Source organism: Colias eurytheme, chromosome 16 (assembly GCF_061535395.1).
Source record: "Colias eurytheme isolate Ceu_HAF_F1 chromosome 16, ilColEury1 Martin Lab GWU primary, whole genome shotgun sequence".
In the NCBI taxonomy this organism is placed as follows: domain Eukaryota; kingdom Metazoa; phylum Arthropoda; class Insecta; order Lepidoptera; family Pieridae; genus Colias; species Colias eurytheme.
This window is the reverse complement of record NC_142995.1, coordinates 8,031,098-8,053,568: the sequence shown is the minus strand read 5'-3', so window position 1 is coordinate 8,053,568 and position 22,471 is coordinate 8,031,098. Positions and strand designations below refer to the sequence as shown.

General features: G+C 34.6%; 1 protein-coding gene across 1 annotated transcript in view; it reads left to right on the top strand.

The window, feature by feature from the left end:
• LOC149901942 (atrial natriuretic peptide receptor 1) overlaps positions 1-22,471 on the top strand; it is a 44,683-nt gene that overhangs the window by 7,127 nt on the left and 15,085 nt on the right. Inside the window, exons 3-15 of the mRNA XM_090111244.1 lie at positions 2,432-2,515; positions 3,094-3,256; positions 7,257-7,376; positions 7,995-8,104; positions 9,277-9,465; positions 9,867-10,002; positions 11,206-11,297; positions 11,925-12,066; positions 13,960-14,044; positions 14,218-14,344; positions 19,247-19,414; positions 19,696-19,872; positions 20,547-20,703. Coding sequence (XP_089967370.1) covers positions 2,432-2,515; positions 3,094-3,256; positions 7,257-7,376; positions 7,995-8,104; positions 9,277-9,465; positions 9,867-10,002; positions 11,206-11,297; positions 11,925-12,066; positions 13,960-14,044; positions 14,218-14,344; positions 19,247-19,414; positions 19,696-19,872; positions 20,547-20,703 — 1,750 coding nt within the window. The remainder of the gene's footprint in view (positions 1-2,431; positions 2,516-3,093; positions 3,257-7,256; positions 7,377-7,994; positions 8,105-9,276; positions 9,466-9,866; positions 10,003-11,205; positions 11,298-11,924; positions 12,067-13,959; positions 14,045-14,217; positions 14,345-19,246; positions 19,415-19,695; positions 19,873-20,546; positions 20,704-22,471) is intronic.

Genomic DNA, 22,471 nt, shown 5'->3' with positions numbered 1-22,471 from the left:
AAGGACGTTTCTCGGTAAATAGAGTTATGAGAAAAACTTATTGAATCTATTGGTAGGGATCGCGGTATGTAAAGCTCTTAGGTATATTATTTTCTTGGGATATAATTCTTTTCATATTTAGCCCTTTTTTGCTCTCGTATATTTTTAAGTAATTACTTTTAATCTCTGACGCAAAAAGCGAAGTGATTTTATATTATGAAAATAAATGTTCAAGAAAAACAATTTTTATTTCACTAAGCAAAAATTTCAATTAGTAGGTTATTACTATGCTTTCCCTATTTCATAACGATTGAGATTTAATTTTACTTTTAAGTGGATAAGTAGTTTCAAATTACTAAAGAAAAATGCCGTAACAAGTAAAAAGTGATTTCGAGAATAGGGTCAAAGAAACAATGGATTTCTTAAGACTTAACTGTTTTATATAGTCTTAACAAATGTTGTGACCGTGACCTACGCTGGTCTTAGATGTGGGTGGCTTAAAGAATTGATGACGTGCTACCAACTCAATATAACAACAAGTAAATCTAAATACGCATTTAAAGAACTAAGAAAAAATAAATTGAAAGGCCGTTTCTGTGAAAATGTACTTTTATGGTTTCGAAATCGTTTTGAAGTTCGACTTTTATATTCTCAGTATCGGGTGTAGGGTGCCTATCTGTATTAAAATTTTCCCGGTATTGTTTCGCATTGAATTGACTTGAGCAAATATTTAATATTTGCTTTATTAGTATTTTCTAATAATTATTGTTTAGCTTTACTTAAAAACATGGATATTTTTTAATATATAAAAGATTAAATTAATATTATACTCAAAGGTGGTGATAATACTTGAGAGGAGGTAAGGGCAAGCTACTCTGTCATTACGATATTCTGAATTGTGCCTCCAAACGGTACGCGTACGGTAGGTAGCCTTATAACCTTTCGAGAACAAAAGTTGAGTCTCTCGACACAAGGATCAAAGCAAATATATGTATGATTTCTCATTGTGCTCTTGTTCAAGATCAAAATATATTATATACATATTTTGTGGTTTGACTTTCCTAAGTTCTTATTATTAAAGTCGTAATATTTGAAGTGTATTTTTATTTGTTTAACGTAAGTACCGTCAAATGTGGCTACTTGACCTTTACTTGGCAACTTGACCACACCTTCCGTTTAACAACAAAATATCAAATTTTGTAGAATTGAAAGCAAATTGACCTAACGTATCGATGTTGGTAGGTTTTTAAAATATTAATTGGCAACATATTTTAATTTTAAAGCGGTAACGCTGTTGGTTCTCGCAATATAACGTATCGAAGTGTGACTGTGACTAAGGATCTTTTGCCGGTGTCAGTATTATTATGTTTGTAGAGCTTAAACTGCACATCTCAGGTGAGTACAGTTTTGATATGTTGTGTAATAAACCCTAGAGATTGATTTTACAGTGGGAACTATCCAATTTTAGGCTCATCTGTCGAAATATTTGCTTGGGCATTGATGCCTCAGGTTAGGTCAAGTTGCCATTGACCGCTGCGTGGCAACTTGACCGACGCCTAGGGTTGACACAAAAAAATAACGTGACTGCATTTTTTCCTTCTTGTATCTGTTTCGAGTTTTGCATAGTAAAATCAATAAATTTGCTGCAAAAAAATGCAATCCAGATACTTATACTCTCTTTGATGACAACGATTTAGCATATTTCTAATGAAAAATAAATGTTTCCTTACCTATTAATAAATACCTATAAGTATTAAGTAATATACATATACATATGTATTAAATTTGGTTTAATAAATAAATAGTTCATTAAAATTTGTGTTTTGTTTGTGACAACCCTATCCGACATGTAATGATTTGTATGAAATCATTACAAATCCCGTGGCAACTTGACCAGGTAGCCAGAGCCTAACAGTTTATTGTAAAACTTCGGGCTGCAATATTTAAAAAGTCGAAGACTTAAAAAATAATAGCATCTTAGCCTAAAACAAGAATGTTAAGCATCTATACCTATGAAAACTGATGTGCAGGGTCAAGATACCACATCAGTGTCAACTTGACCTGTATTACGTTTATTTGTAAATAATGTTAGATTCAATATATTTTAAAGAAATACCTAGTAAAAGTGAATGATGAAATCATTCATGACATGAACAAATCATAAAATGTTAATAAAAGTTTAACATAAATAAGTTAGCTAAGAAAAAGTAAAAAAATGTGGTCAAGTAGCCACATTTGACCGGTAGGTAGTTATAGTCTCGTTAAGTTTATCAGTACCGTATTGCTTCGTAGAACTAAGCTGCACTTACCTACAGGTTAATTTAAATATATTTTATTGTGAAAAGTAAATAAAGTACAAAGTTAAACTCAAAAACAAAGGAAATTTTGCAGACAGGTAGAATACATAAGCCGCTATGTGATTTAAGCATTATAACTTTTCTTATTGTCGTAGCCCCCGTCTGAAGGCGAACTCGCAGCTCCAGCAAGTGTGGTCAGTCGAATGCATAGATTACGGAATCTTCGGAAAGGAACCAGAGTAAGCAGATTCATTATAATTTATTAGAATGCCAATAAAACTACTATGTATTTTTTAATTTCTAGTATTTTTTTTAATTAAATTAACTTATTAGGTACCTATTTATGGAATTATAATTAGAACTGATGGTCTAATACAATTTTTAATTAACTTTTCAGTTCGTATTGCCTTAGAGAGTTATTAAGTTGTGTTTATTAATCACTCACGCTATCCAATGTGGACTCACATGTTGATTATTGTGAGTCGTGTGCATGGTATGATCACGTGTTTAGACTCGAATGCAGTTCGACTTTAAATTGCGTTATAAATTTCTTATAAAGATAATAATGTTTTGTACCTTTACATGCGTCGATAAGGAAAATAATTAAGGCTGAAGTGAAAAGAAATTCGATACCAATAAATGTTTTTGGGTGTCTATTTAATCTAGTAATCTTTTAAACTACTCGACTACATTTGATTTTGATGACAATTAATTGTAGATTGCTAATTATTATCGAATTACTCCTATGATATCCTCGCTGATATACATAGGAGTAACTCTCCTTTATAATTTAACATTTTTTTATGTTTATTGTTAGCCCCAGACGTTATTCAACGACAAGGGCAAGTACCCCACACTGACTCGCATGTCCTACTGCCAATGCCGACTGCCTCGTGTCTTCACCAGCGTGTTTGAGCGGTTCGGTTGGGCCCATGTAGCCCTGCTGCTGGATAAATCTGACCTCTTCTCGTTAACTGTTGGTAAGTTTCAAATAAAAATATTATTCTACATTTCTGCGATAAATTTTAAAACAATACCGCCAATAATTTATTCTATATTTCTGGCATAAATTTGACTAGAAAATTGTCTGTGGACAGAATAAAAAAGAATTAATAATAACACTAGTTACATAATAAATGGCTAACTAGCTGCGCCACGCGCTTTTACCCGCATTAATCCAGTCCTATTAGTCGAAACTTGATGATTTACAGCCCCTCTTCGGCAAATAGGCGATAATACTGAAAGGATTTTTTTTTAATCCGACCCATACTTCTTTCGATTTTCGCGTTCAACCAAACAAACTCTTCAGCTTTATAATTTTAGTGTAGATTCTCTGAAAACCTATATGAATAATTGAATAAATATGTAAACCGTTGTAAAGTGTGCAATGAAAACATTAAGACACTCTTTAACATGAGAAAATTTCCATTTTAAGATGATTACTGTGCTAAGTGCAATTCTATTTGCGGAGTTGAGTTGGGTTGCATACCACCACGATATCATATTTGTATTGTATATACTTAATTAATTATACGCATACATACTTATTTATCGACGAATATTTCAAAATATAGTATTCATATTTAAAAGAAGAAAAAATTAGTATTCATATATTCAATATAATAATGCATGATTCAATATCATTAAAATCAATATAAAACTATTTATTATAGCGTAATTTGATTAACTTATCATTTTGCAAGTTGTTTATTGCCATCATAATAGACAAGCGATAAATCTATTGAAACAACAGACGATAATTGAGTGTAGGGAATCCCTATTTACCTAAGACACAGTCTAAGATAAATAAAAGGGAATATAACGAATAGAACTGGTAGACATTGAAACAAGAGAGTTTATAAAAGCAGAATAAAAATTCAAAGACTTTACACGTGTTCTGTATAATTCACAAGTGTCCCTCGCTGGGACTGTAGAGCGTTATGATATTTTATACTCTGTCCATGTATTTTACACAATTTTATTTGATACCTTGTCACAATATACAATATTAAGTGAGGCTAATATTACATGACTATTTTTTGCTTACTAGCGAAAGTTTTCAATTAATATTTATATAGTACCTAACCTAATCATGTTATAAATTATACATTCATTTTATTTTAACGTAGGTATTAACATGAATATCTAATTATCAAACTAACTGAGAATGTATTTACATATTTCACATGGTTTTCAATAGTCAAGACTTATTGGTACGACATTGATATATCCATTCCAGTAATTGCGATTCGTTTGTTTGCTACAAAAGCTGATATTTGCAAGTCATGGTAATATTATTAGTATGAATTTCGTAGATAACTTAGATTTATTTGTCTAGTGATTTAGCTCTTGTATAATCAGAGCTATTGAGGACGCATATAAAAATTACGTCGTTATATTTGGGATATGGCTAGGTAATAATATAATAACAACATAAGTTTTAATAATTACAAAATTTTGCGTAAATTCGTTGATTGGTAGTAGCAGCATATTTTCGCCTTTCTGAACGTGAATGGAGCTAAGTAAACACAACCCTTCCTCGTCCTTTAAACAATGCTCTATCTCGATTCTGTATATCATTTTAGGCCAACCTGAATAAATCATGGACGCTTAACAAAAGGTCTCTCTGTCTCTCTCTCTATATATTTATATTTTTTACATATCGACGATGAAGTGTCAATATATGCTAACTACAAAAACTACATTTTTCAGTAGACGAAAAAAACGTTTTATTTCTTTTTCGTTACTGTTTTTAATTCTTATTTTAGCTAACGTTCATTATAAAAGGATATTAGATATCATGGAATCATTTATTAAATGTAACTTCACAGCTTTTTAAAAAAACATGGAGATATTAGATATTGCTTGTAATTGTATTTAAACAGGAAGCCGTATTTTTAAGATACAATTTATTGCCAATATACTTAGAAGAAATTGTTCTAAAGATTACAACATTTTTTTATTTCAATATTAGGTTTTTGTATCAATACTATAGTAAAATGTTGATTTAAAATCCTGTCACTACACGAGATTTTGCTCGAAGATAGTGACTTGAATATAAAACATTATTTCAATTTGTTCAACTTCATATTATGGACGAGATGTTCTTGCTGCTTTGGTTATAGTAGCATAATCACTTGGAACGTAAATTGCTTTGTTCTTAAGTTGGCGTTCAAGTCAAGAAATATAAGATACAGCTAGATGAACACACGTCAGAGCACAACAGCGTCGAAAATTTACTCATCTTCACGGACGGGTCCAAGACTGAAAATGGCACGGGTGCTGGGGTCTTCTCTGAGTAATACGGTGTCTGACCCCATAATGCAGTCTTTCAGGCTGAATGCCTAGGACTTCTACTTGCAGCTTCAGCCATAATCAAAAGGAATGTAACAATTTTTCGATTCGGATCCTATCGGATAGCAAAGCAGCACTCATGACAATCAAAACCCATGAAATCACTGCAGGGTTAATTCTAGAGTGTCACCTAGCCCTAACTAGGGTATGTGATCTGGGAAATTCCCTAGTACTACAATGAATAAAAGGACACAGTAACTCACGAGGAAACGATGCTGCTGACATATTAGCCAGAAGGGCATCTGAAACACCGGTCATGGGACCTTTTCCCATTATACCGCTACCTGCAAGCTGGATCCGGCGGATGATTACCCAGCTCACTAGCACTGCACAAAAAGCAGAATGTTCAAGCAGATCTGATTGCAAGCATGCCAGAGAAGCCCTAACAAACATTGACTCTAGACTTGCACGTCAGATTCTCAACCTACGCAGAGTGCAACTACGTGTAATAACAGGGACCCTCACAGGGCACGGCCCCTTCGACAAACATCTCTTTAATTTAGGGATCACAGACAGTCCGCTGTGCAGAGCATGCATGGCGTCCGAGGAAAAGGCAGCCCACGTCATCATGGAATGTACGGGGGTTGCGGAGTACAGGGCAAGACACCTGGGGTCTCCCGGGTCCCTCCCTGAAGCCTTCGGCAGCCCTTCCAAGCTGCTTGGCTTCATGTGCTCGGGTGGTTTCAGTTTTAGCTGGTTTCCCCCACCTCCCTCTCTCACGCAAAATAGGCGCTTGACCTCGAGGCTCGAGTTGCGGAGAAATGCCCGTATATTATTATAAGTTGGCGTTCAATGGTGCTATGAGCTGAATCGCATTCCATTTGTGTGTGACCGGGTTCTAAAAACTTTTGAGTTATGGTAATATTATACTTTTAACTAAAATATAATAGTGCGTTCGACATAACTGCGTTGCGATTTTGGTAAGTGCATCCGTCAGAAAATATAATAATAGGCAGCTGTTGGCTAACACAATGCTTTACCAGGTAATTAATTACAAACGAAACAAAAGTGCTAGACGTCAGGTCAGCAGCTGTTTCGTCAAACCAGTAACATGTACAATGCTTAGTAATTTAATTGACTCTACGAACAATTTGTTGGTATCTTTACGCGCATAATGCGATGGTAGTTTTGGAAAAGCATCAAAAAACTCATCAAGAATGGCAACTTTTCGATGGTTTGTTGAGTTTGATGGAGAAGCACGTGTTAGGATACTTTCTTCTTGGTTTGAAAGCATGCCAAACTCACCACTTTTAAACCAGGAATAAACTGTAAATGAGCCCAAGGAAAGCGTGCTTAAAAACATAGAGCGGACGCGTCAGGGTGTACTTAGAATATATTGCCAGCAAAAATGACGCAACTTTTGTTATAAGGTATTGCTACACTTTAATATTTGCTCAAATTGACTGTTTACAGAGAAATGACCTTTATGGGCCTATGTATTACTCTATTTTAAGTACGAAAATGCAATAAAACGAAAATCGCTAAAATGTTAGTTAGGAGGTATTGATACTTCATCGTCGATATGTGTAAATATCTGCGTACATTGTACATACGAGTAGGTACATGTATGTACTTAAATTAATGTATGCAATGTTAATAATGATATAAATGAGTTGATATTTTTAGGTAAGAGCCTAGAATGGGGCTTACGTAAAGAAGGTGTTTTGAAAGCTGTGAGGGAGTTAGATGGGAATGAACGTGAGTCCTGCGAGGCTTTACTTCGAGATGTCAGCATGTATGCACGAGGTAAGCCTTAGCTATATTAAAATTAATTAATAGTAATACATTTTATTTGAACTTATGTACTTATAATGTTTCCATCATTATAATCTATTTTTTACGATGAGTCTCATATTTTGTTTGCAGCTTCTATTTTAAGTAGACACATATTTTATCAACGTTATTCCATCAATCACTGTCCATTTGGTTAGAGGCTTTTCTAAATAAAAAATTCTAAATATCTTATCCATTATATTAATAACATAACATTCATAATAACTTAACAAACAAATTAAAAGTTTTCGGTAGTGTATTAGAAATAATGATCATATAGAATTGCGGTTAATTTCATAAGGTGGGCAGAATCTATTGGGATCGGGATGGCCCGGCTTTAGACAAAAAGATAGATAAGTCCATAAGTTTATATGTATTTGATTGACCTTGTTCAGTTAAAAACTAATATTATGCCGACTTCGTTTAACCTAACATTCAATTATAGTAATGTTTATATATCTGTGAATTAAACAAACCTACACTGCAATCTCTATTTTAAAAACCAAAACACAACAAAAAACATCGCTACGTATATAATATATTCGTACCGGAGCTTTAAAAGCAACAACAAACTATATTTCGTTTGTCCAGTGGTGATACTGAGCGTGCGCGGCTCGCTGGTTCGCGAGTTCCTGCTCGCCGCGCACTCGCTCGGCATGACGAGGGGAGACTGGGCATTCTTGGATGTTGAGATATTTCAGGTGGGTTGAGATTGGAAGGGTGTTTTGCTTCTTAAAATTGCTAATTTTTTGAATATTTTTGGTATTTATAGAAAAGGGCTTTTTATGTCATATTAAACAATAGGTCACCTTTTTATCTTTAACTACTGGTTTAAGTTAAAATGATATTGTGTATAAATATTAAATATACTATTTATCAGTCAACTTCTATTCTAAGAACTCTTGTTTGTGCCTATAATAAAAAAATTTCAATCGATAAAAATAATCCAGTTCCAGGAAGGAGAATTTTTAGTTAGTTAAAGCCCACTTACATAAATTAATTGTCGAAACTTCCTTGTTTTTTCATTTTTGTTTTTAATTTCGATAACTCTTGAGTTAAAGCGTGGGTGAGTTCAATTGCAATTATATTATCTTTCATTCATAAAATTGTTTACTCATTCTGTTCCGTAATCTGTTCTAAGGACTATAGAGCACGGTTGTAGTGCTACAACTCGATAATTCTGTAGCACATTTGGCTCTACGAGAAAGTGTAATTCATAATATCACTCAGGTGTGCGGTATTAAATTATGTAATTGGTAGGTAATACAGGTATATTTATTACTTTAATCAATCAGGATCTTAATATTGTATCACTCTTTCCCGCTTTCATATCAAATTACATTTTGGAGTAAAAATTCCGATAAAATTTTGTAATCCGGATGCTACGAACAAGTTTAGAAGAAAAGATCGCTGATTTTGTCTTAAGCAGATTTAATTATAAGAAAAAAATGTCGATATGCGATAGCATTATAATTATAGATTTTTACTTGCTCGTGACTGTGATCACTCATGACTTCGAAACGTTATAATAATGTATAATTTGCGTTCCAACCGCGTTAAGAAGTCATCAATTTCTATGTATATTGGAGTATTTCCTGCACTGGTGTACTATAAAACGATATTCATTCAGGGCGGGTACTGGGGCGAGACGGGCTGGGCGGCAGGTGATGAACGAGACGCTGCCGCCCGCGCGGCCTTCGAAGCGTTGCTATGCATATCGCTCAAGCTGCCCAATGACCGCTCGTGTTGTTAACACTAGGATAATGAATAAATCACGTTTAAAAACTGTACTTAATTGTGTACTTAATTTGTAATAAACTGTAATTATGTCGTTAATTATTATATTTTAATTAATATAGCTTTTTTTATCTAGGGTGGGTACTGGGGCGAGACGGGCTGGGCGGCAGGTGACGAACGAGACGCTGCCGCCCGCGCGGCCTACGAAGCGTTGCTACGCGTATCACTCAAGCTGCCCACTGGTGACCGCTTCGACGAGTTCGCGGACACAGTGCGGAGTATGGCAAGACAGCACTATAATTATACGTTCTCGGATGGGGAAGAGGTTTGTGTATTATTAGTGGAGAGTAGGATAATGTAAATAAACTAAAAAAACACTTTATATTATTTGTTGATATGACTATGTTGTGTTTTTTTTCAAATTTCTGTAGCAATCATTAGAAAAAAAATCGTATTAATGTTTTTTTAATAATACTTTTTAAAAATTGTCAAATTATGATTGTTGTTGTCTCAGTTACTAAATTAAATTAGTTAAATTTCAAAATCTGTTTATTTCTTAAAATTAGTTTATGAAATAAGTGCTACGAAAGTAGAAAAAGTATATTTTAGAATCTAGAGAATATTATTACAGAGAAATTTCTAAACAAATAAATCAGTATTTTCTACATTACAACAAAACATAATTCTCTACGTCACATTTTGATTATATTAAAAATCCCCATAAAGGTGAACTTCTTTATCGGCGCGTTCTACGACGGCGTGTACTTACTGGGCATGGCGCTCAACGAGACGCTCACTGAGGGGGGGGACATCCGCGATGGGAGGAATATTACTAGACGCATGTGGGGACGGGACTTTCATGGTGTGTGAATGTTATAGACCGGGAGATATTGACACAAAATTTCGAGTCATTTGTAACAGGACGGCGGTTCTACAGGGGTCATAGTACGCAATGACAAAAAGAAAAATGATGGTGTGAACGCTGGTACCGGTGGCTTAGTCGCGTGGGCGTTAGTCGAACTCGTCGGAAAAATAGCGAAAGTCAAACGATTTGTAACACAAAAATTTTAGAATTTACCGATAGCCCATAAAAAAGAAGTAGGCGGTAGTGTCATGCCATACTTTTCCGGTGTGACTTACAGCCCGCCATACCGACGCGAATGTGTTGATTTAAATAAAACAATTATTCAACCATTTGTACCAGGCTAACTTTTGCACAGGTAACCATCGTCGTGCAGCCATTTACGAAAATCGCCATGCCATACTTTTCGGACGATTCCAAATGGTCGCCATACCGCCGAAAATCTGCAAAAATTTTTTATGTCGCCAAACTTTTTGTACCAGGATTGCATTTGGATTTTTGGAGAGTATTTGATAAAATGTGACCATTATTATATTTGCCATACTTCTAGTAGAGGGAAAAAGTGCTGTCATACTTGAAAAATTAATTTATTATTAATTTATATAAGTGAAGATTTCCAACACCTAGATCTTTGAAATTTTGTATTTATATTCGTTGATCCTCAAACTTACAGGAAAAATAAGTGCCATACTGTTACAAATTGTTTGATTTTCGCTATTTTCCGACGAGTTCGACTAACGCCCACGCGACTAAGCCGCCGGTACCAGCGTTCACACCATCATTTTTCTTTTTGTAATTGCGTACTAAGAACCCTGTAGAGCCGCCATCCTGTTACAAATGACTCGAAATTTTGTGTCAATATCTCCCGGTCTATTATTTACGTTCAAATTATTATGTGAACAATGGTCATGTGCAAACTGTTACAGCATATATGTTTTCAATCCATCAATGAAACAGCTTAAAGCATATAGGTACATAATATAATTCACAAGTTGAAATTGTTAAGTATTGGATTTAAGCATATCTAAATTAAAGCTGATTTAAATACGTAATTACTTATTCACATTTAGGTGTCGTTGTTTCAAATCCTTCCATTCAATAGATTAGCCAAAATAGACAATTTTAAGTATGATCTTGGACATACACAGTATGTTTTAAATAATTTTAAATTAAATATTGAATAAAATTTTATATTATTCTCAGGTATAACTGGACATGTTCGGATAGACGCAGTGGGCGACCGAGACGCTGATTATGCAATACTCGACTTGGATCCTGTTACTGGCAAGTTTGAGGTAAGTAAATAATTCGTGTAATGTCTGACGAGGAGCGAGATGTTCTACCACAACTATTTTAAATGCTTAAAAGGATGTCTGAATGACTGGAAGAAATGTAAACACAATTGTTACTGAATAAATATTTTTGATTCGATTTTGAATATTTAAATACGTTTAAATTACACAATATTTATTTACGTGTTCATTAGCATCCAATTTCTTTTAATTTTTAAAATTACACAAGCACAATACATTGATGATGGGATGTGGTTAATCTATAGTTTACGGTAAAACTTAGTTATATTTTCATCATGTTTGTAGCTTATCAGTTTTTTTGAAGTGAAACTTCTTTATCGGGGTTGGAAAAAAAATTTAGTGTAACATTTTTTCGTTACGGATGACATTTTTCCATTGCGCGCCATCTTTTTCTTATCCCTACCACGCGTGATTCGACGTATTTATGTAAAGTTGCATATACTTAGTAAATTATTTTTTGAAAAATAAGGTCATAAAGAAGTTTCACTTCTTAACGTGTGTACACTAGTACACGTACACATTTTTATAATTAATAAGCAGACGTTAACGACGGATACTTGTAAGATTTTCGCAAAGTGCCTAACGGCTACATAACGTCTAACGTGCCAGGTGGTGGCGTTCTACCACGGTCTGAACATGAGCTACAAGCCCGTAGCGGGCAAGGCGATCCACTGGCCGGGCGGCCGCCGCGCGCCGCCGCCCGACAAGCCGCGCTGTGGCTTCCTTGGGACTGACCCTATTTGTCAGGGAGGTAAGTTTATAGTTAGATGCTAATATTTTTTTACAGCGGAGAGTTTTTGAAATATAGAATATAGTTCTAAAGCAAATTTGTCTACGTAATTCAGTGCTACGAGAGTGCTACGAATTCTAAGAATGCAGAATTTGGATGAAAAATCAGTTAAAGAATGTTCATATTCCTCATAGTTCATATTTCAATTGAGTATTTGAATTAAATTTTTTTTTGTGATAAATGGAAAGATTATATATTAGTTTTATAACAAAACTGTTTTTATTTTTATTTTTTTTGCAATAATTCAAAAGTTATTTCAAAATAAAAATTAGTCTTTGAATCCAGTACCGAAGACACGCCGACAACTCCCGAAGCGTCACCCGAGCGCGTGTGACGTCATAATGTTAGTTTTCACTCATTGCAGTTGATAGAAAATTAAACATAGTTTGAAAAACTAAAAGGGATAAAAAGATAAATTCATGAAATTATTGTATTGTTACCGGGTTTTTATAAGTATACAAAATTTAAATTAAATCTGTCGGTTTATAGTGGGTCTAAATCGAATCGAAAGGAGAATTGGTTACATACAAACATATGTTTTAAGCTGATCCTGGCGATCCTTATCAGGATAAATTTATGATATTATTGTATTGTCATCGGACCTTGATAAGTGTTCAAAATTTGAACAAAATCCGTCGGTTTTAAGTGGGTCAAAATCGAGTCGAAACTTCGAAAGGAGTCGGTTACATACAAACATACAGGTGAAGCTAATAAAAGCGTGCTAATAATAAATACAATGTTTTGATCTATTTAATTTTGTTGTCATTATTAAATTACATATTAATTATATTAATTGTTAATTATATTATTTAAGTTTATATTAAAAATGGCGAACCTCAAAAGTTATCGTTTTGTACCATTATGTACGAATACTACAAAGGCAACTCCTGACAAAAATCGGTGATCATAAATATATCAACATCAAGAATATTATTCGTAACTAACTAACTAATTCGGAACCAACTAACAAATCGTATGTTAACGCTATGTACTGCAGTTAATAAAAGCTATAACATTATGACGTCACAACTGTGGTGACCAGTCATGGCGCGTTTTTAGTCACGTGATTCTAACTTAAATTTCATCAATTTTAAATTGCTTATAATTAACGGAAAAAATTTTTTTTGTAAGTTATTTGCATTAAATATCAATATTATTAATAATAAAGTTTCAAAATACATAAAAAAAAATCAATAATTTTTTTTTATTCAAATACTCAATTGAAGAACGTGCTTTCTTCAGAAATATTCATCTCATCAAACTGAGAAAAAATCTATTAGAATTCAAAAATAATAAATATAAAAAAGAATAGATCATTTTTCTTCGAAAAAGTATCTTAGTATTCAATGTGGTTTTTCTGAAGGTACTTAGGTACTTTTACAATATAGTTACAACCCGGAGTCAAGATTTCGGAGAACTATTATTTATTAAAATTTTTGCACTTACAATTCAACAGCAATGTAGCGCTTTATGTTCGTGCTCTACGAAAATGCTACGAAGCTACGAGATTACACGTCATGTCATAATTTCTTGTTACTTGTTCTAGTGTCGTGTAAAGTTGCCTTTTCTTATTATAATCCGTGGAGTTGTGCTTGTTGAAATATAATTTTTTGACAGCATTTTGTCCGCCATTTTATTCTTTAGATGCTTATGATGATATTCGGTCATGTAACTTTTATTTCTACATTGAACATTTACTAACATTGAAGTCTGATCTTTGTTTCAACTACATGAACATTAATGAATTGAAATGAAATGAATTAAGGAGTTTCATTTCTAAGATTGACATATTTATACCACATAATATTAACATATTCTTTAATTACTTAACTTTATTTCTTACACGCTGCTCAGAAGCGCAAACAGTAATATTATACTGTTTCATTGGGCTCGCTGTGTTTTTTACAATCGCAGTAACTGCCTCTTGTTTTGCATACAAGTAAGTATTTTTCGACATAAAAAGACGTACTATGTAAGTAGAAGAATGGAACATTCAACATTTTTATAGCTCTTATACGTAAATGTAGATGATGTAGAGAAATAATTAATCGATATTTTTTTAACTTCTATAAAAGAGGATGAGTTAATGGTTCTTAAATTGTTTTTGTATAGATTAGTGAAAATAGATGCCGAATTAAACAATACAGCGTGGCGTGTGAGGCCCGAAGAGGTGCTCGTAGAAGTGGCTACGGGGCTCGGAGCTAGTCCAGCTCTACATAGTATTAATGAAGTTCTTAAGGTAAGTAATTAAAACTACATGGGAAATATTTCTTTAGCAGGTGTTCGAGCTTCATTAAGTGCTTCTATAATTAAATTCCCAGTAAAAGGACATGATAATATTCCTTCTGGGAAATGGGTAATTGCTTTAGTTATTTAATTGTACACATAATTTCCTCGATGTGAAGGTTAGAAAAAATATAGAAATAAAGTTCCATTCAATCAATTAATTGGATAGCATCGTTAAAGCTATTGTATGAAATGAATGAAGTTAATTTAATTTAACACTGGCTAAGTGTGGTATAATGATATGTACATGTGAAGGTAGTTCTAAGATAATTAACAATAAACAGTTGTCTGCTTGACTTGGAGTTATTAATACGTGTTCCCTGTACATCACATGGTGACAGCGGTGTTGTTATTACTTTTGCGAATATAGAAGTGATTCGATTACTTATTCGTTTAAAGTATTTATTTGGAATTGCAATATAATATTAAAATCATGGAACACGCACGGCCACCATCCGAATTGGTATTAGAAGGCAACTCCGTCAGCCGGGCTGACGCGTGGAAAAAATGGCGGACACAATTTAATCTGTTTTTAAAGGCGTCCGGCGTGCACAAAGAAGATAGTGCGGTGCAAGCAAGTCTACTTGTAAATCTTATCGGGCCGGAGGGCTTCGATTTATTTGAAACATTTCATTTCGATCAAGAAAAAGACAAAGATAATGTGAACCTGTTAATAAAAAAGTTTGATGAGTATTTTGGTGCGAAGCCAAACTTAACATTAGCGAGATATAACTTTTTTATGCGCAATCAAGAAGTCGGTGAATCTATAAATCAATATGTAACTGCGCTAAGATTGTTGAGCAAGACCTGCGAGTTTAAAGCATTGGAGGAAGAACTGATACGCGATCGGATCGTGTGTGGTATTAATAATGCTATGGTTCGTGATCGTCTATTGAGAACGGATGATTTATCTTTAGAAAAATCGATAAAAATTTGTCAAGTCGACGAGTTGTCTCACGACAGCGGTCGGTTGTTGGATACGCGTGGCTCGGATGGAAACGTTAGCCATGTGGACATAGTCGGCGTCGGAAGCAAAGGCGATGGAGCGGCCGCGGCGTGGCGTGGGCGTGGGCGCGGCGGCCGAGCGTGGCGCGGCGTGACGCGCGCGCCCCGCGACCGCCCCGACGAGCATCGCGCTTCCACCTCGGCGACGGGCTTCTGCCCCAGATGTGGGGGGCAATGCGGTTATTCTACTAAGTGTCCGGCTATTTCGGTGCAGTGTTTTGTGTGTGAAAATTATGGTCATTTTGCTAGAATGTGCAAAGTAAAAAAAAGTGTTAAAAAGTTACACGATATTAGTGTGCTAGAAAATAACGTGGACGAAAACTGTGAGTCATTTTTTATATCCGTTCTTAATAATGTTTGTGAAATCAATGGTTTGTCGAATGACTGGTTTGAGATTCTTATAGGCGAGTACGGCCCTGAGAAATTTAAATTGGATTCTGGGGCCGATATAAATGTTTTGTCGTATAAACGATTTTTACAATTAGGCTATAAGTCTAATATTTTAACTATTAACAAAAATATTAAACTTCAATCGTATAGCGGTGATTGTATTCCCATTCAGGGAACTTGTTATTTAAAATGGTGGCATAAAAATATTCAATATGAATTAAAATTTGCAATCGCTGATATTGATTGTCAAAGCGTGTTGGGATTGCAGGCGTGTTTAATGTTAGGATTAATTAAAAGAATTCATTCTTTACATATATCGGGTAATGAAGATTTATTTAGCGGATTGGGATGTTTACCGGGTGAATATCATATTGTTGTTGACAATAGCATAGCACCGGTTATTTGTGCGCCACGCAAGGTGCCTTTAGGTTTGCGTGATAAGTTACAGGGTGAGTTAGATAGAATGTTACAATTAGGCGTGATAAGAAAAGTGTCACATCCCACTCCTTGGGTTAATGCGTTAGTTGTTGTGGCTAAGAAAAACGGTAATTTACGTGTGTGTTTAGACCCGCGGCCTCTTAACAAAGCAATAAAAAGATCACACTTTCAGTTGCCAACCATAAACGAATTAGCTTCTAAAATGAATGGCGCGAAATTCTTTTCAGTTCTCGACGCCAATTCTGGATTTTGGTCAATAAAATTAGATAGTGAAAGTGCTGATTTGTGTACATTTAATACACCGTTTGGACGGTATCAATATTTAAGATTGCCTTTTGGCTTGAACTGCGCACCTGAAATTTTTCATGGAAAAATAAAACAATTATTTGAAGGTCTCGACGGTATCGATTCATTTATTGATGATATAATCTGCTGGGGATCTACTAAGCAAGAACACGATATAAGGTTGAATGCATTATTTAAGAGAGCTAGAGAAATTAATTTAAAATTTAATAAAGATAAGTGTCGAATTTGCGTAAATGAGGTTAAATATTTGGGTTATATTTTTAATAAAGACGGGATGAAAGTTGATACTGAGAAGGTGAGAGCAATCGTCGAGATGCCTGAGCCTAAGGACAGAAAAGGTCTAGAAAGGTTTTTAGGAACGACTAATTTTTTATCTAAATTTATTCCAAATTATTCGGAGCATATCTTTCCGTTAACCAGATTATTAAAGAAAGATGTATCGTGGTGTTGGGAAGACGGTCATAAAAAAAGTTTCAACGATTAAAAAAAAATAATTAGCTCGGCTCCCGTGTTGGCGTTGTTTGACGTAGGCAGTGACGTAGTGGTGTCGGTGGACGCGAGCAGCGTGGCGCTGGGCGCCGTGCTGCTGCAGCGCGGCCGCCCCGTCGAGTACGCGTCGCGCACGCTCACCGATACTCAAACTAGATATGCTCAAATCGAGAAAGAAATGTTAGCTATCGTTTTTGCTTGTGAGAAGTTTCATCAATATATTTACGGTAAAAAACGTATTTTATTTGAAACCGACCATAAGCCTCTCGAAAGTATTTTTAAAAAATCACTTAATTCAATCCCAGCACGCTTACAACGTATGATGTTAAAAATACAGGGTTACGATTTAGTAGTTACGTATAAACCAGGAAAATATATGTACATTCCCGATACATTGTCACGCGCGCCTCTTCCGGATTTATATGATGAAAGCATATGTACGGCAGTGTTGAATCAACTTAAAATGGTTGTTAATAATATACCTATTTCTCAAAGTAAGTTGACGCTTATTAAACAGGAAACAGCTAAAGATGAATTGTTAAATAGATTGTTAAAATGTATATTTGAGGGATGGCCCGATCATAAGTATAATTTAGATTGTGATTTAAGCTATTTTTGGTCTATGAGAGATGAACTGTATTCGGTTGATGGAGTGATATTTAAAAATAAACAAATTTTAATTCCTAAATCACTAAGACACGAAATGTTGTGTATTATTCATGACGGTCATCCCGGTATCGACCACAGTAAGAGACGTGCGCGTGAGGTGTTGTTCTGGCCTGGTATTTCTAAAGATATAGAATTATTTGTTAAGCGATGTAAAGTATGTCAGGAGAATCTTAATAAGCCAAGTAAAGAACCGATGATTCCTATTCTAATTCCAAGCGTTCCTTGGAACAAAGTTGGTACGGATATATTTGAATATCGAAAAAAAAGTTACTTAATTCTTGTTGATTATTATTCAGGATTTATCGAGGTGGGATTGTTAAAAGATACGTCCGCTAATTCTATTATTAACATTTTAAAAGATAATTTCGCGCGTTATGGTATTCCAGAAACAGTTATAAGTGATAATGGGCCTCAATACTCTTGTCGGGTTTTTAAAAGTTTTGCACAAGAATGGGGATTTAATCATGTAACTTCATCGCCATATTACGCACAATCCAATGGAAAAAGCGAGAGGGCAGTTCAAACTATTAAAATATTACTTAAAAAATCAATAGATAGCAATACCGATTTTTATTTAAATTTATTAAGTTTAAGGAATACACCACGCGAAAATTTGGATTCTCCTGCACAGTTAATGTTCAGTCGTCGATTGAATTGTCGATTACCTGTTCACCCAGATTTACTTAAGCCCAGTTATGTAAACAATCATGAGTTTCATCATAAAAAATTAATAGATAAGCAAATAAAATATAAAAAATATTATGATAAGCATTCTAAGCCTTTGTCAGAATTAAGTGTTGGCGATAACGTGATAATGTTAGAAAATAATAATAAACGAATTTCTGGTACTGTAATCGGTCATGCGAACACTCCTCGGTCTTATATAATAAAAAACAAAAAAGGTTTATATCGCCGTAATCGCCGACACTTATTGTCAACTTCTTATTCACTTCCTATTATTACTCGTAGTAAGGCAAAATTGTTAAAAGGGGAAGATGTGGTATAATGATATGTACATGTGAAGGTAGTTCTAAGATAATTAACAATAAACAGTTGTCTGCTTGACTTGGAGTTATTAATACGTGTTCCCTGTACATCACACTAAGTGCATTGTGTTTTATTGTTTGTTCCTCGTACCAATTACAAGGAGCCTTCGGGTAATTGAAATGAAAAGTAATTCAATTATTTTGTTATCAAGTATCAACCTTTGTGTGAGCCTTTCTTATCAGCTTAAAATACAAAATTAAATATGAACGTATCACTTTAACATGTCTGATATAAATGTAACATCCCTTATTTGTACTGTATTTAACATCTAATTATCTTATAATTTTCCCAAAATATTTCTTTACTATTCCCACTTTTCTCAAACTTTAGTCAGTAGTTATTTTAAGAGTTTCTGTGAACGGACGTTTTAAGATACGGTATAATAGAAGAATACCTTATTGTTACCTACTTATTATTTTCCATTGTGATCGTTTATTTATCCATTTGAATAACCTTTCAAAACTACCAATTTTCAGTATAAATTTGCGTACAAATAATAATGTTTCTCTAGTTATCTCTCGGCTGGAACATTCGCAACACAAACGCTTCACCTGTAGCGCCGTCGCTCACACTGTCGTCGTTCACCGTCGGTTTGTATAAGGGCAACCGCGTCGCAGTGAAGAAAATACATAGAAAGAAATTGGATTTGAATAAGAAACTGTTGTGGGAGATAAAACAGGTATGAAATAGTAGAAGATTCGTCCAAGCGTGATTAAAAAAAATAACTTGTCTCTAAGTGGTGGACTTGTATAATATAATTTTAATAATAATTAGGTCGTTCCAGATTTTAAACTTTTAATTTACCTTTTATTTTATTTATTCTTATTTTTCATAAGTTCACATGTGTAGACGAATTCAAGTAATTCTTGTTGCATTTTTAATTTAATAATGAATTTTTATGACATTTACAAGTTTGTTTATCAAGTTCGCCATGTTCATTTCCACTGACCATTATTTTAGGCTCGTAACGTATCACACGAAAACACGGCGCGTTTTATCGGTGCGTGTGTGGACTGCCCCTTAGTTTTCATACTAACGGAGTATTGTCCTAAGGGCTCGCTAAAGGATGTGTTAGCTAATGAAGAGCTGCAATTAGACTGGAATTTTAGGACTTCACTTGTACATGATATTGTTCAGGTATGATCTTCTATTTAATTGATTCTTAGTGTATGTATATTTGGGAGTTAGATAAATCATTTTACAAGATTATTGTATTTCTGCGCATAATTTTATTTATTTTGGTTATATCGCATCGTTATGAACTCATAAATAAAACCTACGTGACCCTCATTTAATTCGGGGGTCTTTACCAAACAACGATTGTTTCAGTTATTTCAGTCATTATAAGTAACTAGCTTTCCGCCTGCGGCTTCGCCCGCGTTTTCAAAGAAAAACCCGCATAGTTCCCGTTCCCGTGGGAATTCCGGGATAAAACCTAGCCTATGTTACTCGTGGATAATGTAGCTTTCGAATGGTGAAAGAATTTTTAAAATCGGTCCAGTAGTTTATGAGCCTATTCATTACAATCAAACAAACAAACAAACAAACAAACTAAGTTTTCCTCTTTATAATATTAGTGTAGATAATAATTTGTAATAATAATTTGTAATAATATAGAAATAGAAGTAGGTATAATACATCTCGAAACAGGGCATGTGCTACTTACCCAGCGGGCTACGCACGGTGCTTTGCGCTAGCCATTAATAATCATTTGTTGAAACATAGAAATAGTTAAATATTTTGTTAACAAAGATAATTTGACCAAATGACTATTAGGTATAATAATATATATTTTTAATATCACTTCACAGGGCATGTGCTACTTGCACAGTGGGCTGGGCGCGCACGGCAAGCTGCGCTCGTCGAACTGTCTCATCGACGGGCGCTTCGTGCTCAAGATATCCGACTACGGGCTCAACACGCTGTGCACGCCCACTGACCTTATTAAGGACGACTCATACTATTACAGTAAGGCTGTGTGCGCACAGAGATAATTCTGCAATCAGAATTGTACGCACTGCAAAAAAATATTCGCGTGATTTTGTCAGTTGAGTTCTGTTTCAACCGATAAACACTTGTGAAATTAATGTATCTACTTAATAGCGCTATTGCACGACTAAGCCAAACGCGCAAATTTTATTCCGTAGTGTTCTCGAAAATTGCATCCCTTTTACGGAAAATTTCTTAGTTTTTATTTCTTGTAAATAATGAGCAAGTAATCGAATAAAATAATTAGCGTTAAAATATTCAAGTCTATAAAGTAACATGTTTTAATAATATTCAAAATTAATTTATTATATACCTATCTTATCTTAATATATATAAATCTCGTGTCACAATGTTTGTCCACAATGGACTCCTAAACCACTTAACCGATTAAAATAAAATTCGCGCACCATGTGCAGTTCGATCCAACTTGAGAGATAGGATAGTTTAAACATGTAGGTACCACGGGCGAAGCCGGGGCGGACCGCTAGTATTATATTACAAAGGCGTGTACAAAGCGTGTTGGGATTGCAGGCGTGTTTAATGTTAGGATTAATTAAAAGAATTCATTCTTTACATATATCGGGTAATGAAGATTTATTTAGCGGATTGGGATGTTTACCGGGTGAATATCATATTGTTGTTGACAATAGCATAGCACCGGTTATTTGTGCGCCACGCAAGGTGCCTTTAGGTTTGCGTGATAAGTTACAGGGTGAGTTAGATAGAATGTTACAATTAGGCGTGATAAGAAAAGTGTCACATCCCACTCCTTGGGTTAATGCGTTAGTTGTTGTGGCTAAGAAAAACGGTAATTTACGTGTGTGTTTAGACCCGCGGCCTCTTAACAAAGCAATAAAAAGATCACACTTTCAGTTGCCAACCATAAACGAATTAGCTTCTAAAATGAATGGCGCGAAATTCTTTTCAGTTCTCGACGCCAATTCTGGATTTTGGTCAATAAAATTAGATAGTGAAAGTGCTGATTTGTGTACATTTAATACACCGTTTGGACGGTATCAATATTTAAGATTGCCTTTTGGCTTGAACTGCGCACCTGAAATTTTTCATGCAAAAATAAAACAATTATTTGAAGGTCTCGACGGTATCGATTCATTTATTGATGATATAATCTGCTGGGGATCTACTAAGCAAGAACACGATATAAGGTTGAATGCATTATTTAAGAGAGCTAGAGAAATTAATTTAAAATTTAATAAAGATAAGTGTCGAATATGCGTAAATGAGGTTAAATATTTGGGTTATATTTTTAATAAAGACGGGATGAAAGTTGATACTGAGAAGGTGAGAGCAATCGTCGAGATGCCTGAGCCTAAGGACAGAAAAGGTCTAGAAAGGTTTTTAGGAACGACTAATTTTTTATCTAAATTTATTCCAAATTATTCGGAGCATATCTTTCCGTTAACCAGATTATTAAAGAAAGATGTATCGTGGTGTTGGGAAGACGGTCATAAAAAAAGTTTCAACGATTTAAAAAAAATAATTAGCTCGGCTCCCGTGTTGGCGTTGTTTGACGTAGGCAGTGACGTAGTGGTGTCGGTGGACGCGAGCAGCGTGGCGCTGGGCGCCGTGCTGCTGCAGCGCGGCCGCCCCGTCGAGTACGCGTCGCGCACGCTCACCGATACTCAAACTAGATATGCTCAAATCGAGAAAGAAATGTTAGCTATCGTTTTTGCTTGTGAGAAGTTTCATCAATATATTTACGGTAAAAAACGCATTTTATTTGAAA